The 18439-nt window shown below is 38.2% G+C and overlaps 1 protein-coding gene across 6 annotated transcripts in view; it reads left to right on the top strand.

The window, feature by feature from the left end:
* The window catches only part of nhsl1b (NHS-like 1b), a 144986-nt gene that overhangs the window by 60818 nt on the left and 65729 nt on the right, over nucleotides 1-18439 (top strand). The window contains exon 1 of one of the 6 annotated variants that reach the window (XM_017682689.2): nucleotides 9183-10420. The exons of 4 other annotated variants lie outside the window; for them this stretch is intronic. In XM_017682689.2, the coding sequence (XP_017538178.1) occupies nucleotides 10219-10420 (202 nt within the window). In that variant the 5' untranslated portion in view covers nucleotides 9183-10218. Of the gene's footprint in view, nucleotides 1-9182; nucleotides 10421-18439 lie in introns of those variants that run through there. One more of the 6 variants, XM_017682726.2, reaches the window with a different exon arrangement.

Here is an 18439-nt window from a genome sequence, read left to right as displayed (position 1 = left end):
TGTTGGTCATTATGCAACGCACTTGTTGCTTGATCATCAGGTTAATATTGTGTTCTTTCTTGGTCAGGGATCAAATTCATTGCGAGAAAATTTACCTTTACTTTGAACTACGTAAGAGCAGCTAATAAGATCTTACTGACTGTTGGCAGACACTTATATAGGCTTTGTCTAGATCAGTAATGAAGATTTCATTATACGTCAAAGAGACCTAAAAAACATCAGCCCAGGCACTGGAGTGTAACTCTGCCTGCTTTATTCTTGAGTTAAAGTCATGCATAGTCCTGTCAGTGTGGCCTTAAAAGAGACACTGATGTTGAAATAGATCCAGATTCTTGTTAATGAGTGATGTGAGTGTATGCAAAAGTAGTGAACATGTATGTGTATGTGTATGTGTATGCACATGAGTATTGCCTGTGTGTTTTTTTGGGAGACCCACATGTGGTATGTGGGTAAATGATGGTAACACAGTGGTCTTGTTTCATCCTCATCTTGCTCAACCCTACTTTCTGTAGCATCTCAGTCACTCTAACTCTCATGTTTAAAAAAGAAAAGCAAGTGATGCCTAATACTACTATAGACGGTTTTGTATACACACAAAATATTAAGGCTGGTGCTGGGCAGGAACTATAGACTACGGGACAAATATGATATGTCAGGTGAGAAAAATAGCTCAACTTGATGTCCACTGCAATAGATTCATTCAATCATTCAGTGATTCACAATATTATCATCAGCGGGCTCAGACTACTCATAGCCTTCCTTAAATGTAGCACCATTATTTTGTGGATGCTTTTTGTGTTTTCAGAAGACTTGTTCAGAAACTTTAGATAAACAAAATATTCAGATGCATATTTTGTTACATATAAACTATGTATAAATATGTATACATGTTGTGAAAAATGTCTTGAAATATTGTAATATTATTTCCACATCACCCACCCTTACCCTTCCCTGAGTTCAGCTCCGTGGCCTTGCTGTGGGCAGGTGGAGTCTAAAGCCGGAATGCTGTGGAATGCACTCAGCTGAGCTCAGCATGCACAAGCAGGACATAAAGACTGACTCGCAGATGGAAAACTGAGACTGAGCCTATGTGAGACGACTGAGACAGGGATAAAGAGAGAGGGGGGAAACAGAATAGGCTGTGGATTGGTGAATATTTGTAGACCCCTGCTCTAGATGTGAAGGCCAGGCTTTGCAGTGCTAGAAAGCCAAAGTTCGGGGGTCAGGCTAAGTGTTAAGCATGGACATTTACAGCTTGTGGTCTGTGTGAGAGCAGTGATGATAAAACTGATGGTTTTCTAATTATCTCTGACTGCCTGTTTGACAGGTTAAACACATGCTGCTATCTAATCTACATTGGTCCCCTACGCACTTTCGCTAGGACTGCTGCTGCTCTCTGCTTCACCTCATTTCTTGCAGTGCTTAGTCTCAGGACTGCATTGTACTATTGTATATCTGCCAATATAAAACAATCATGTGAGCTCAACTGGCAAAACTTAACTGACAAAATACACTTTCTCTGTGACCACCAATTAAAAATTAATATAGTATAAAAAAGTCAATACAGTATGAAACCCTTCACAGAACTCACATTACAACCCATAAATTGCACTGTATGGGACTTAGCCACAGTAATACATCTCCACATTGCCCAGCCTCACCGAATACTGTGTCTTCTGGCCTTGTCCTCAAATCCATAATTTTTGGTTGGAGGTCATGGACCAGTGCAATCCTGGGCTTCTGCATCCATGTCTGTCCCACTGCAGCGCTATTTAATGACATCTCTTTGTTAATAATATCCAACCATCTCAAAGACTTTGTATTAATATCTCTCAACACTGCCAAAAATCTTTTCTACTGAACTGGAAAGACAGAACCCAAATCTCTATAAAGCTTTGGCTCAGCCTCCTTACAGATCACTCCAACCAATATAGTCTCACAGCAAATCTAAGAAATAACACTAAATCATTTGCAGAAACCAGGTCACACTTTTTACAATATATTCAGAGCTTATTCCTCTTTTCACACTTTCTCTGTGAAAATGTTAGAATGACATATTTAAAATTTCACAAAGAAAAAATAAAACCTAAAATATTAATTATGCCATATGGACAGGCCACATTTTATGTTTTGTATTTCTCCAATATGTTAAATTCAAGCAATTGTGCATTAAAATGTGTGGAGGTGTGCTCTCTGTAGATGATGTTTTAACTTATTTTTATGTAGAAAATAAACAAATCATGAAATTGTTTGTCCAAACTTTAGCTTATGACTGTGGGTATAAGAAGGTGCAATACAAAATGTGACTTGATTAGACCTCAACAAATAACAACAAAGAGGTAAGTGTTAATGATTCAAGTTCACAAACACTTTCTGCACAAAATGTTGCCAAAAAATGGTATATGAGAAAACAATAGTATGAACTGTGTGTATATTGAGACTGTATGGAGAGTTATTTTGCACTGTGCCTGCTCACATACATATAACTGGTCCTCAGAGTTGAAGCAGTGTTTATTCTTTTGGTAAATGTTCTTTCAGAATGTCTTCATGGAATATGCCTCTGTCTATCTGCCGTTGAAGAAAGACTCCCAACAAAACTGCTGCAAATTTACTCCTTCTTTTAAAAGGCCACTTGCTATACACACTGTAGTAAAAGCACAGTATATAATATCTGCATATCTCCACCTATTTTGTGCAACTCTCCCATAAATGCGTATGAGAGAGATTGAGGCATATGTTTTAGTTTTCCTTGTACATGGTGCATAAGTTACTCTTTTAGGCTCTTACACAGGCAAAATGTGTCCTGAAACAGGCTCAGAAGTCTTAGTACATCTGGCTGTTAGTATTTTGGGATAGTCTCACTTTTCTCTCCAGCATAAATTCATGGATTTGTGCGTGTGGTGGCTAGGCCGCACTGAGCTAAACAAACAGCTTAAATATGCAGTTACTCATAGAATGACCACAGTACACTCAGAGCCACACACTGTTTCCTCATGTGTTCTTATATACACACACTGCACATTTTACACCTCACTTACACATTTGGCAGCTTTACATGCACACCAAAAACACATGGCCCAGTAAAACGAAACTGTAAAATGTGGGCACAGAACACAATAAAATTCTTCCTCCTGGCACCATCTTAAGCTACTGCGTTTTTAAGCATTCATTAAAACAAAAGAGGAGGACTGTTCAGTTTGAGGAGCTCTGCAGGCATTTTCAACAGGGAAAACAGGGTCCAGCTCTGGTCTGCTGTTATTTTTTATTGTTATATATAATTGTTGTTATTTTTAGGATGGTCCTTTACTAAGGACCAGAAGGGAATAAATATATATCATTTGGACTATAACCATAAATAAAAAAACCTTTATTTATGTATGTATGTATGTATGTATTTATTTATTTATTGGTTTTTAAGCATGGCTAGCTACAGTTTAGCATGCGCTATTTGAAATGTGCAGTAAGTTAAATGCCAACTTGGAGAGTTCTCATTGCACCTTAGAATAATCTTTACAGATTTGCACCTATATAGATTTTTTTTCTTTTTTCAACATTAGAATTTAGTATGTTTTAGGACTCACCAGGACTGATGTATGTTAACAATATATTCAGTGCTTAAACACAGAGCTTCCATTTGCAGAACTTACACCATTTTCATGTGCTGTTGTAACAATGATCCTTTTGTAAAGAATAGTCAAATATTTAAGTGCTTAAATAAATGAATCTTAGTTGACCATGAATGCTCCAACTGATTAGTAGACCTGTCACAATTATTACATCATTTAAAAATAACATTTAAATATAAATATATAAATTATATTAAAATAAAAATATATTAAAAATATCTCTTTACCTCAGTGTTTAATTAAAACCCATGTATTTAACTTGATCTGTGTCATCATTGTTATTATCATTGTTACGCATAATTTCTTGTATTACTGTTATGCTTTATCATGTCTGTAAAGCACTTTGAGCTGCCGTCAGCATGAAAAGTGTTAAATAAATAAAGATTACTATCATTATTATTATTATTATCATCATCATCATTATTATCACAGTTAGTTGATCAGTTGTTTAAGCTGACTGCAACTATTTTCCACAGGTAAGCTTTCACAATCATGTTTGAATTTTGTGCACTTGCATACACAGAGTTAAGGCAAATGCCTTCAAATAAAAAAGCATAAAGAAATTTCACGGGTCTTACAAAAACAACACAAGTCATTTTGATGCTATAACACCTTTAGAAAGCAGCAATGAGTGATTTTTGTTTATCTGAACTTGAGCTCTGTCTGGCATCATTGGGGAACTACTTGTATAATAAGCTGTAGGTTTGTACATTTTTTGCGTGTAATATACAAAAAAATGGAAGTGTTGATCACAAATATTTATAGCTACAATTTTGTAATTGTGACAAGCCTGCTGATCAGTCTAATTGAAGAGGACTGCCCTGGTTATTTTATGAACACTGAATAAATTTCAAACTAAAGAAAATATTTGCCTGGCTGTGGTGAGTATTACATGGAAGTGTAGGACAAACAGCTCTGTGTTATTTCTTATTTATTTTGAAATATCACATGAATACATGTGATGGAATGTCTGTTCTGAATGACAGCTACCCAAAATCTACTGTTGGCGATGACAGATAAAGCTTTAGTTTTTCAGGGTCAGTGTGTGTGTGTGTGAGTGTGGAGAGTGTGTTATGGGTTTGCAGTGGTTCTTGCTGTGCAGGTGTCTGCTCTTGCGCGAGAACACTGCGGCAGGGCTGTGTGTTTATTAACCCCTCTGCTGTACCTTTTTATTGATTAACATTAATAATACATCGGTAGGCCTAACACCAGCAGCATTCAAACTTAATGGAGTCTCTTTTTTAACTTTTATTCCGCGCTGTTATACTGCCTTAATAAGCCTAATGAATGATTCATTATTTGAGTAAAAGTTCCAGTGTGGCTGCTCTCCAGTGAGGAGGGAGATGAGTTGTATCTCTTCATGTGCACTCACCTTCTCTCTTCATCTCAGCAGTGGGTGCTTGGCCCTGGTGAATTATTAAAAGCCTGTGAGGGTGTGGAGGGCCTTTGGTTGCTCTGCTGGGGACAAAGGTTGGGTGTCTGTGTTGTTTGTGTGTGTTTGTTAGCATATAGGGCTGGGTGACATACCAAAAAAATAATAACACTAAATGCTACACATTTTCACAATACTCCATAAGCATCACAATATTCCTTTTTAATGAGGTTTGATCATTTGGAACAGACAAAAAGCACATACATGACATTAAATGCTAAATAAAAAAAAAAGTGTTTTTAATTTAGATTTGTTTGCAATGTGTTTCACATGTTACACTTCTCTTTCATTTAAACAGGACTAAGTATGCTGTCTTTGTAATAAGTGATGCAGGTGGTCTGTGTTATTTAAAACCCCTCTGTACCCAAAAATGTGGGTTTTTTTTGAGTACATTACACCTTTTAATATACAGCATGATTGTGGATGAAAGAAGGTTTCTCAGCAGGTTAGAAATGGAGTCAGGGGTCAGTAGGTGGCCTGTTAAACTGTGTAATGATTAAACTGATAACACTGTGTCTTGCACTGATTCTGTTTGCTGCTCCCTGTGTGAAAACAAACTGACCTAGCCCAGAGTACCAGCTGCCAGCTCTTTGGCTTGATTCTTGTGCTTCCACAGTGTGTTTATTGGGTCGTGGAGGTGTATGGCTAAATGCAGACACTATAAAAGATATAGGCCTCTTTCACTGCGAGCACTTACTGTAGCCAAAGGCAGAAATTTATACATGCCACAGACTCCATTTACACGCACATATATGCACAAGCACGCAAATGCACATTTCTCCTGTTAAACCTCTAATGAACTCCTGGCTTGTATGGCATGCTGGAATGTAAAGTCTGAAATAGAGTTTGTGGAACTGTTTCAGTGAGACTTTAAATAAGACCTCTCATCTTTCCCTGCAGGGAGGGGCTCTCACACCTCCACTTGACTACAGAGGCACCCACATGGACAAACATGTTTGTGTGTGTGCGTGTGGAGAACACTTAGTACCTATTTTTTTGTGTTATTCTCATAGTTTCCTCATTATTCTTCTATATAGCTCAGTTGATGACTTGGGGGTGTTTATACAAAGCCGGATTTCTCAGTCAAGCTGAACAATGGAAGATAAGTGTGTTTCTGGCTAAATGAGAAATATCACTCTTTTCAGATACCCTGCCAGGTTCGAGTCTTCTTGCTCTGCATGTATATGACAAATAGATAGAACCTTTTTAATCCTCAAGGAAATCATAAAAGCAGCAACAAAGAAATTTGTAACATACATTAGGAGACACTATACCGATTCACAGAATTTACTCCAGCAAAGAACTTGAAGGGCTCATATTCTCCATTTTCTTGCGGTCTGTTTTTCTCTTGAGGTTTACTTGTAAAATTTTTGTGCTTTTAGGACCAAAAGTCATAATTCTTTATCCCTTAGATTTAAAAAGGTTGTTTTTGTTACTGTGCAATAGATGGATGTGTGTAAATGAGTTGGTTTTTATGACATCACAGAAACATTGAATACAAAACAGACTATTTTCACAGCTTATTTTCCATATTTTGGACTGGGTGGTGGATAGTATGTTCTGAAACATTAAAAATGTTTACATATTCCTTCAAACACCATTATTTAAAAGAAAAATGATGGAAAGTGAACTCCTCACATTCTGCCAGCAGTCAGCAAAATATATGCTCAGAGAAAAGAATCAGATCGCTGTGGCTGGCTCAGGCAGTGGACATGAGAGAAAAAAACAAATTATATGCTCCAAGCATTTAGCCAATGAGGACAAAGAGACGAAACTATATTCCAGTCTATCATGTAGCATGTCTACAGCATATGGCCAGGACCTGCAGCGTATTCTTATAGCCAGTGAGCCACAAACCCTGTTCTGATCAGATCTATTGTGACTAGGGGTGCAACGATTATTCGTCTTAGTCTACTAAAAATCGACGACCAGTTGACCAGTGTTTAAAAATAGCGCATATACCATTAGACGTGCACTCATTAGTGTAGTATGTAGTATAGTTAGCTAGTTAGCTAATGGTAATGTTAAATTCCGTTTTATTTCATGTTGTGAGCTGAGCTGTAAAACTTTCTATTTAGAAATGCTGTTTGCTGGAATCGTTAATGGAGCTGGAACAGAGGAGCAAGTAACTTTTATTCACAGCCACTCTGTTCACTTTCCGGATAAGGTTTAACTAAACTTTCAAACACTGCATTGTTGTCTTAATGCCGAGGCCACCGGTGCGGTCAAACTCTGAGAGCGATTGCAAAGTTCTCTGATTCCCGTGGACGTTTGGCTCCACTCGGTAACAGTTTAAGGAGACAGTTCTCCGTGAACACACAGGGTAGCTGGACAAAGTGTTACAATTGAAATGGCGCGTTTACACAAAATCATTCAAATTTAACTGTATATAGGGAAGTTTGCCGCAAACACTCGCCACTTTCCCCTCCGCTCCATCAGAGCGCGCCTCCTCTGCAGTGGTGAATATATGCTGTCAGAGGAGATCAGGCCTCTCACAGGAGCACAGAGAGATGCTGACTTAGCTCCGTTTCAGTAAAGATCTGTGATTGTAGAATGAGTTGCAGTGTAGACGGACAGCAGAATGAACAGAGCACTGTTTAAATTTAACATTTAAATTTACATTGTTTTTTTTATTTACTTGATTAAATTAAAATGACTTTGATATATATATATTTTTTTATATATTTGATACTACATTCCGCCCGATGACTGCTGGCATAGGCTCCAGCACCAGTTGATTCCCAATTGTTTGAGGATTTATTCAAGTTATTCAGTTTGAAAATAGACCAAATACTTCTAAAAATACATGTGCGTAAAAGGGCTCTTTGGAGTGATTCTGCAGTAGAGCCGCATTTGATCCTCTAAAGAACCTTTCCATCGTTTCATCATTTTTGTAAATGTGTAAAGAGCCTTTTTAAACTTTAGAATAGCTTTTAGAATTTAGAATTTAAAGTTTAGAATAGCTCCCTTCACTGGCTTCCTGTAGCTGCACGCATCAGATTTAAAACCCTAATGCTGGCCTACAAAGCCAAAAATGGACCAGCCCATACCTACTTGATGGCAATGGTGAAATCTCAAACTGTACCACGAGCCCTTCAGGCTTCAAGTACAGCTTGACTTGACCCGCCATCCTTCAAGGCACATGGAATACAAGCGTCAAGAATGTTCTCTGTACTGGCACCCAGGTGGTGGAATGAACTCCCACTGGCTGTCCGAACAGCAGAGTCTCTTGCTGTCTTCAAATGCAGACTGAAGACTCATCTCTTTACACAGCACTTAAATGAGCACTGAATTATAAGTTGCACTTATATATATTTTATTGTATTGCACTCTGTATTGGAGTTTATTGTATTGTATCTTATTGTAATTGTATTGCATTAAATGGCTCAGAGTTCTGTGTTCAACTCTGTTCCTTTTTCTCTCGGTGTCCGCAGTGACATTTTGTTTCTAGCAGTATCTGAGCTCAGGACTGTCTCTTCTCTAATCTGTTGGTAACCAGCAAAGATACTTTCTCTAGATTGACAAAGCACTTCTTGTAAGTCGCTCTGGATAAGAGCGTCTGCTAAATGCTGTAAATGTAAATAGAATAGCAGAAAACCATGCATAGCCTTTGAAAGATTCCAAAATACTTTGTGGAAAATAGTTAACTTCACAAGAAAACCTTTCAGAGTACTTTAAAATAACTTTTCAAAAATGCATATAAATGGTGTTTCCTTTCATAACTAGGACCAGTATAAGAATGTAAAATATGCATGGCTATCAGGCAGTTTAACAACTAATTTTTAGGAGGTAAAGTTGTAATCAAACTAAAGTAATCAAGTTGAGTAATTAGCCCCGTGTTTATATATGTTCCAGCTGGGATAATGGTAAGAAAAATGACTCCAAATGAATGTCTTTTATAGCTTGTCTGTAAAGGGTCTGAACGGTAGCTCGATCACAAGATCACATGTTTTAACCTGGTCAAGGCTGTGGGCAGTCACCTGGGCGGAGAAGTGGAAAGAGGAAGCAACGAGCAAAGAAAGAGGAGGTGTAGAGAGTCCGTTGCCATGTCACCGTCGGGGAGGGGCAAAGATCAGAGAGAGGAGAACATCAGAGAGCGTGGAGTTGGGGGTTGGCGTTAGGTTCGTATTTCAGTAGCACTTACAGGGCTGTTTGTAATCCAAAACTCATAGTCGTCCAGCATGCTCTCGAAGTAGAACACTCAGTGAGATCGCTCTCAGACAAACAGGGGAGATGAATTGCAGACAAGTGTGTGTTTATGCCAGCGTCAGGTGAGTGACTCTCACGCAAACACGCACATGCAAGCTCGAAAACCTAGACGAGTGTCTGTGGTGAGTGCACCTGCTCTTTATGCTCTGAGTAAGAAGAAACTGACAGAACTGAACTGCCGTTTTTATTCATCCGGGAATTCTGCTCATTTCAACGTCACGTCTTCATCCAGGTGACACATACACACGCTCTGACACATGGAGAGGTGTGGTATGCTGGCCTTAAGGGCTTTGAGGATTTGACTGCTCAGGAAAGCAACTTCGTGGTCAGACACGTGCACAACCCTTGATTTCAGACCAAGAGTTCGTTGACTTTGGAATATAAGGGCCAAATCACAGGTTTGGGGAGTGAGAGTTAGTCCCAGTGGAGTAAAGACAGCAGTGGAAGAAGAAAGATCAGCATTTTTTTCGAGTCTGCTGGTTCAGCTAATTATGTCTTGGGTTTCTTTACTTTTCTTGGATTTTTATTCCAGTCACAAGAAACTGGAAACAGAAGAGGCATCAGTACAGGTTCTCGTGATTTAGAAGGATATGGCTTTTCTATAGATACAGCATGGAAAAATCTAACATTTTGGAGTACAATTTTTAAGGATCTGAGTGACTTTTGCTCAAGGCTCTCAAGTTTTGTGGGTCATTAATGTCTTTTGGATCTTTCCTAAACTTTGGACTCTTTTCTTGTTTCTGATATATTTTGAATTCATCCCTTTTTTATGCTGATATATTGATGTATCTTCTCTTTTTTGGCCCCTTTTTTGGACCCCTTTTTTCATGAACTTAAAGTCCAGAACGTCTTCTTGAGTTCTTGTCTTATCTGAGGCTGACTGACCATGCATTTGTGAGCTCGGTCCATTTCTGACCCGGTTGACCACTCCCCTTTCCCAATTCGGGAAGGATGCGGAGAGAGAAGCGCAGAGAGAGAGAGAGGAAGGAGAAAACCGCCCCAGTGTCCCGCGCCCTCAGCTGGTTGAGTGGGAAGTCCATCTCACGCCGGACACGCAAACTCTTCCAAAGTCACAATGACCTGAGCACACTCTCCCACTCAGGACAGGAGGAGGATGATGATGACTGGCTGTATGAGCCCCAGCACTACATAGGTGAGGAATGATGGCATGTTTGTGTAAATGTGTATTTTTGCTAAGCTTTTGGGAGTTGATTTTGTCCTGATTCAGACTGGGCGTTCTCTGTCTAATGTAGCACAATGAATTTGCATCAGTATGGAAATTGAGGCACTATAGAACCAAACCTTGCATGGGAACAGCATTGCACATCATGTGAAATGATGTGTAAAGGTGAATGCAGAAAAGTTGAAAGCCACTATAACTTTATAAAAATAAATCTAAAATTTTAAATTCAAGCAAAAACAGATGGTGATTTCTTTATTTACAGCTTGCTACTTTGATGTCCAAGTGTCTGATTCATAATTAGTTCTGCTTGTGGGGGCTGGTTTTACCAGCTGTGTGTAAGTGCAAATGTAGGTTAGTTGTAACATAAGTGTAAATGGGTTGCACCACATAAAATTACACTGTGCTTTGTATCTACTAAATATTTACTCAGCCAACTAAGCAGGTGTAAGTGTTAGGGGGACCAATAGAAACTACACTGAAAGTAGAAACAAAGTCAAATAAGCTCAAAACAGTGCAATATGCTGTGAATTTATTTAAAGCTCTAATCTTTGCCATGAACATGAAGCTTATATGAAGTTTGTATGAGACTCAGCATTCAGTAGTCAGTATTAGTGTTATATTTTTCAATTTGTGTGCATCAGTCTCTTCTATACTGGATATTTATTCCATGATTAAAGTGCTTAGATTATTAAATTGATTGTGATCATGTTATCGTCATGTTAAATCCACTTATGTCTTAGTTAGTTATTTCTAGTTAAGACATAATTTATTGATTTGTTGTCCAACCAAATTTAATAAAAGGACAGATTGAAGCTAACTAGTGTTACGTAAGGACTTAGTAAAGACTTATGCAGAAATGTATGCACAGATCAGTACCAGTGATTATCCTGTTGAGTTTCATTGCAGCTCTAACTGCAACAAAAACAGTATTTGTGATGTTTTTTGTAAATAAAAAAAGGAAGCGTGGCATGACATACTTTGTTGCCTGGTATTTAAAATAAAGCGGTCAGTAAAACATACATAAAGCACAGTTTGGGTTTTTAATGTAAAAGGTTGTACAAAATAAAATCGAAAAACACTGATAATCCAAAAAAGAATAGTGGAATAGAATATATGGCTGTTGTTGGAGGAAAATCTCATATTTCCAAAATGGTAAGGAAAAACATACTTTTAATGTAAGTCAGTGGAATCAGAATTTTGTCCATTTATCATGAATTTCATGAGTTTGTCATTACTTACATACAGTGTAATGGGTAACAGGCATTTTCAAATGTGGTTTTCTTCTGACAGCAGCGATATGTTTTTTGTTTTTTTCTTCATTTTTTCATTGGGGAGAATTCAGTATGTCAGGTGTTTGTAAATAATTATAAACTGGTGATTGTAAGAGGCTGTTGTTAAAGAGCGCAAAGGACATAATAAGGTGCAATACAGTTACATCAAAGCTGTTGAATATTTCATTTAACTGAAGGCCAGTAAACATGTTGTGTTATGCTGATTGTTGGCAGATTTACTTACTTTAATATCGTTAAAAAAATGACTGCTGTTCTCTGTACCTTGACCCATGGTATATGTACCATGAAACATAGCAGGACACTGTCTCAGTGCAGTATGACATGCTTAAACTCGTCATTCTGTGTCATGTGCTGGGTTTTGTTGCTCGTGGTTTGCCTGGGTTTGCTCCAGCAGCAGCTGTGTGTGCTTTCTGACTCCTCTATTGTGTCTGGAGCCATTGTGGACAACTCTTAAGAGCAGGAAGTAAGGAAGTGAGATTGTTTACGTGTGGCCAGAGAATTGGGTCACTCTCTTTATTTTATGACAGCTTTGCCTTTGTCCGTGAGTCGTTGACACGTGTCTCTCATCAACAGGTTAGGGTTGAGTGGGGAAGGGTTTGTCTTTGGGACTGTGTCTAAACTGTGAAAGGAGAGAGGAAGAGCATTGAAAAAAGTGATACATTAAATTTAAATGTGATTGAATGATTTAGATGATTTACATGAATGAAATATAACCTCAACGCATTGTCTTTTAATTACTCACTCTTGGCAGTAATTGTGTTGATGTGATTTTATTAATTTGTAAATTATGCACACAATTGAATGAAAATCATTTGCTTCACTTTTTTTCATTGACCTCAAGATGAGTCTGCGGAAATGGGTGATGTCACTGACTGGTGGAGATGTGGGCGTGTGGATACATGCCAGGCTGTGTGTGTGCGTGTGTGTGTGTGTGTGTGTGTGTGTGTGTGTGTGTGTGTGTGTGTGTCTGAGGATACTCTGTCTCTGAGGCAGCTGTACCCACTCTGAGCTGTAATACCATATTTGCAATTTAATTTACATTATGCCTGAATACATTGAGGTATGGGTTTATGTGCAGTTTTGAGGCATGTAAACACTTCGTTCTTTAAGAGGTAAGCAAAATATCCATTAGATTGAGTTGGGTTTGTTAAAAAGTGAATTTCATTCCAGCAGTGTGAGTAATAACTTCTTTTAGTTTGAATTATAATGGAGCTCATTTGAGTTAGGTATTTTCTGAATGGTGTGTGTGTGTGTGTGTGTGTGTGTGTGTGTGTGTGTGTGTGTGTGTGTGTATTCAACTATAGAAAATAATATTTAAATGTTAAAAGCTACCTCTGCAGTGTCTTCCAGTACTAGCCTGGAGTTACATGACATTGTCACATGACAGATATGGTAAGGCATGGTAGGACATGGTATTATTGACCATAAATAAATGGAACAGCACCTTGAGATGCATCATATAAGTATTGGCAGATATTTACTTCAAAACAAAATATTCTTTTTTTTTAATGTGAGATATACTGTGCTAAAAATCTGCATTTTATTCATTTTTACTGCATTTGTATCTCTGTGGCAATATCAGCGTAATATTACTCTGTAGTGCTAATCCAGGTAGATATATTCTTGTGTTTACTCTTTAGCAGCTCAATTGCTCTGAAAGAAGTGATTATATATAGTTTGAATAATTTGATTTCTAGTAATTCGATTTCACTTATGTGGCAACTCTGTATTTTAGCTATTAATGACACTGGGAAATCATTAGCATGGGGGGGGGGGTTATGCTAATGTATGAAAATTCAGAAAAGTAAAGTATTTGAATTTTAGATATATCAAAACAAGCAAGGAAAATGCAAGCTGACAGCCCCAGTGTGTGTAAATTAAAGAATGTTTTAAGTGCATGCTCTGTCCAGGCTCTGATCGTAACTTGATCCAGTTGTAATGTAATAGATGGAAAAACAGTATCAGGCCTGTTGCCCATTTCTGAGTGCCACCCTGGCTACATTAGCCTGAATAATCAGAGACTCATTGTTTGCTTTTGTAAAGTAAATCCCTTGTTATCTATATTCCACTCTGTTTTTGCCAGCTGTCTTAGTGTTTCTCTGTGTGTGTTTTGTATTTTCTCTACAAAAACGTCCTGACTTTTTTGGGAAATCTGAGAAAATATCAGTATCAATATGAATTATAATTTTTATTTTATTTATTTGTATTTTTATTTTACAAAAGCCCAATGTTTCTTTATTTTTACTGACAGGGCTTAGGCATTTTTTTTGTTTTGGGTTTGAACAGGGGCATTCATGGGCTGGAGGTTAGGGAACCAGCCTCGTGACCGGAAGGTCACTGGTTCTCTCCCCAGAGCCGACAGCACATGACTGAGGTGTCCTTGAGCAAGACACCTAACCCTGAACTGCTCCCCGGGCGCTGCGGATTGGGCTGCCCACCGCTCCGGGCAAGTGTGCTTACTGCCCCCTAGTGTGTGTGTGCTCACTAGAGTGTATGTGGTGTTTCACTTCATGGATGGGTTAAATGCGGATGTGAAATTTCCCCATTGTGGGACTAATAAGGGTCTCTTAATCGTAAATTCTTATTACATATAGCTACTTACATATACCTTATATGCACCATGTAATACCTATAGAATATGTATGTGATCCTACGTCCATATCTTTGTATAATATCCTTTGTTTGTGTGCAGCATGTACTTACATTTATCCTTTAGCACACATGCATGCGTGTATACATGTGAATGGTTTTGGGCTGTAGCAGTAACTTTATGCTTCTGTAATGAGAGCTTGTGCAGGGCTCATTGAGTCACTGTGCAGGCAGGGCAGTGACCCAGTTTGAGCTGTTTGGAGTAATGTGTTCCCTGATTTATAACAACTCTTCACCCCTGGCCTCTCACACTTCACCTCTCACCTCAACAGACTCTGTACTGCAGCTGCTTTTTTGGCATTTGGGGAATCTGAGGTGTTGAACTTTGGAGGTTGTCAGCGGTGGAGGGTTACAGTTTATTTAATACATTTAATACATCAGTCCGTTATGTTCTTTGCTCCCATTTTCTTGTAGATAGCTTGTTGAGTTAACCAGCTGACCACATATCTAAAACTTTCTGTCATCAAGATTTCCACTCCAGCAGCCATATTTATGTCCCCTTAAACTCAGATCTGCTTCATTTGTATAATAGTGCTCTCCTGAGCTGTTTAGTCCAGCTAATGAACCCTGTTGAACCGAACGTCTTGCTGAAGATCCATTCTGAGAATTTGAGGATGCCTCTTGAAGTTGTTTTAATATGCCACTGTTGGAGTTGCCTACGCTGGCCTTAGTAAATTGTATCCGCATGTAGAGTAAGAGCTTTCTGTGTGCTACTGTGCCACATAAAAGATGCATGAGGTTTCTTTATTGTTGGATGTACTATAATTTTTTTACTGAAAACATGTGAACAGAGTGCAGTTTGTATTGGTAAGAGCTTATTATTGACTGAATTTATCAAAGTAACGACACAGGGTTCAAGTGAAAAGTGACAATTTTATTCATGTGTTTTCTTAAGTAGTTTGAGACAAGCGAAAAAAATCATGTTTTTTTACATATCAAACATAACAGCTGATAAAAAGTCGTGTCTTTAATTAAGATCAAATGAAATGTCTGCCAGATTGATTTGCAGCATCTATCTCTTAAGCAAAGGGAAAACCTATGAGGGAGAAGTTATGACTGAATTGAATGACCTCTCGACTCACCAACCTCTAAGACTGGAGGTGTAAAGAAATATCCCTACAGATCTAAACGATCTAAACTGAAAGAAAGCCTCCTTTGCGTGTGTGAAACTGTGAGTGGAAGAATGAGTGAGTCAGTGTCTGGTCTCTTTTCTTCTTGGGAAATTCTGATCAGTTATTTTATGCTGGTGAAGATTGCACAGTGGTAAACACAATTACCGTGCATTCTTGTAAAGTCTAAAATCACAGTGAAAACTGAGTAATCAGCACCTAAGACTCATTAAATAAATATGAAGTTATATCTAAAAGAGATTTTGTTTTTTAAAGCAGAATAATTCTGTAGTCGAGACAAATTATATGAGTTGAATTTAGAAATGGAAATGGGGTAGATTTTCCTGTTATGCCCCAAATGGAAAAAAAGACTGTACCCTCACAGGACAGTGCAGTGACACAGAACATGGAGCACAGCCGCTGCAGGAAGAGTGAGGGATTTCCAGAGGAGGAAGCAGAGCAGGAAATCCTCTCAAAATCCCCTACATTTGAAATACATATAATCCTGCTACTCTTTGCTGCACATATTACTAAATTTAAAGCATGTATTTATACTCTTGGCACCTCTAAGAGTACATACAAGCCTAGTTAAAGTGCCCTAAATCTGACTCCTGCCCTGTCGTTTTAAATAGAGCTGGTAATTATGGGCTGTCAGGCCCTTGTGGTAGACCCGTAATTTCAGAGAGCTGGTTGCTGAGCGACAGGATGTTTTTGCCAGTCACTATAGCGATGTGCTCAGCTTTAGGGTGGCTGTCCCGACCCTCGTCGGGACTGATTTGGAGATCTTAAGCAGGCAAAGAGATGATGAAAACAGTTCAATCCAGTTCCATCAGCGTTTAACTGACCATCCTGGTCACAGTGCCTCCTTGGTCAGTCAGCAAAACTGTCCTATACAAAAACATTCTCAGGTAGACCATAAGGGTTGTTTATTATATTCCCTAACAGGGATGATCCTGCATGGGCATAGTATTTCTGGACTGACAACACCTTGTTTTTGTTGTTGAATTTAAAAACAAGTTCACATTCTAATCCATCAATGTAGCACAGTGTGGGTAAACCAAGTTAAAATGCTATAAAATGGGTTATTCATCAAATTTCCATACATGACTAATTAGGGGTGGACTGATAAAAGAAATTGTGGGTCCATACCAATATTCAGTATTTTAACATTTAAAAGCATAGAAACTGGGGCTAGACCAAACTGAATTAGCTTTACAGAGAAAGATATAATTTATATGCAGAGGGCTACAAAATACATTGTCAAAGATCAGATTAAAATATCAGCCAAATCCAAACGTCTGTCCTACGCCGATACAGATATGATTTCGATATTATTGTACATATCCATAACTAACCCATAGCTTTTACATGTTTAGATAGTTTTATGTTTTTTTTTCTTTTGTTGTTTTTGGACAGTATTCAAAAGACAATCTGTTCAAGGTCCATTTAGAATGGTATGTTATTGTGATGTTGGAGAAGCTTTGATCATGCATTGTTTTTGATGCAACAGTACATCAGTGGCATTCCTATGGAGTTCATTTTTTGTTTCAAATAAAGTACTAAAATTTCTAGTATCAAGATGTCCAAAATTGTTGCAAATACAGAAAATTCTTTTTATTTAAAAAATTGTGTGCTGATAAATTTTTTTCTTCTGGATTCGCTCTTTTGCTGGAGTCGCAAAATTTGTTCTTTTGCTTCTGAATTTTGGAAATTTTTAATAGTGGGGATTTTCATGCACTCTCTGCTGATTTGGAGTTACAGGTCTTCTGGCATGTAGTCAATCTGACACTTGAACTGCCCCCAGCATGGTGAAACACGTCATACTGAGTGCAGTGTTGTTCTTGTATATCCAGCATTATTTTCATTATCCGTTTATGGTTTTAAAGTAACCCACATTTTTGTGTCCTGTGTCAACCTGTGTAAAACTATAGTGCTGTTATTTTGCATGCTGAAGAACAAAAAATGAGTTGTTAGTGAATGAATGTAGCTGTATCACCTTTGGAGTTTGTAGTAGCTACAGTCTTTAAAAAGATGGATTTTCAAGGGCTATTTAGTAAAGACAGTGATCCTATATAGAAAAAAAGACATATTATGTTGTTACAGGCTTGATATCATAACAATAGGGAAAATCATTTCATGATGTGAAGAACCCTTGTTCATAGTTCTATGTAGAACCATTGATTTTTCTATGTAACCCTTTAAGGACCATCGTTTTAAAGAGTGTAGCACTAGCTGGCCTAGCAGTGTCCTCTTGGGCTAACTAGGCTAGCCATGCTGCAGTGAATGGAACTGAATTGCTCAAGTATCTAAAGGTAGCTCTCTGCATTAATATGAAAACAGTGATCTGGGGCAGCAGCATTCTGTAAAATATCATGCTGAGATAGAAAGCTAGTTTCAGCGACTCACACTAAGGGGATTCTATGGGTAGAAACAACAAAAGACTGACAGAACTACGTTCGTAACCCCCAGAATGTAATGGCCAGCCACTTTTTTCCTTTTGTAAATATGACTGTCTATCAGCTGCCCCATGGCAGCAGTAACTCACAGCTGGCAGTAATCAGTGATATTTTTTTAGTCTTCACTGTGTTTATGCCAGTGCTATGTTATTTCCATTGATTCACAGCACCACGGATTCAACGATTTCCTGACAAAATATATCCAGCTTATGAAATGATTACCAAACAGTTCATGATCTGAACGGTTCGGTATCAGTTCATGAGCTGGATCAGGTGTTACAAGGCAAGGAATAGTTAAAACCACCTGAAGCTGTAGGTGGCCAGAAGCAGCGTTAATAAACACTGATTTAAACAGCTGCAGAGCTCATCTAGTTGGCCCTTGAATGGGTACTGCTACGTTAGTTAGCGCTAGCAGATGAAACCCTAAAAGGTGGTAGAGCTTTGCTCGACAGCAAAGTTTACCTAATATACTTTAATTTCCAA

This window comes from Pygocentrus nattereri, chromosome 4 (assembly GCF_015220715.1).
Source record: "Pygocentrus nattereri isolate fPygNat1 chromosome 4, fPygNat1.pri, whole genome shotgun sequence".
Lineage (NCBI taxonomy): Eukaryota > Metazoa > Chordata > Actinopteri > Characiformes > Serrasalmidae > Pygocentrus > Pygocentrus nattereri.
The sequence above is the reverse complement of the archived record's forward strand: the minus strand, read 5'-3'. Positions and strand labels throughout refer to the sequence as shown.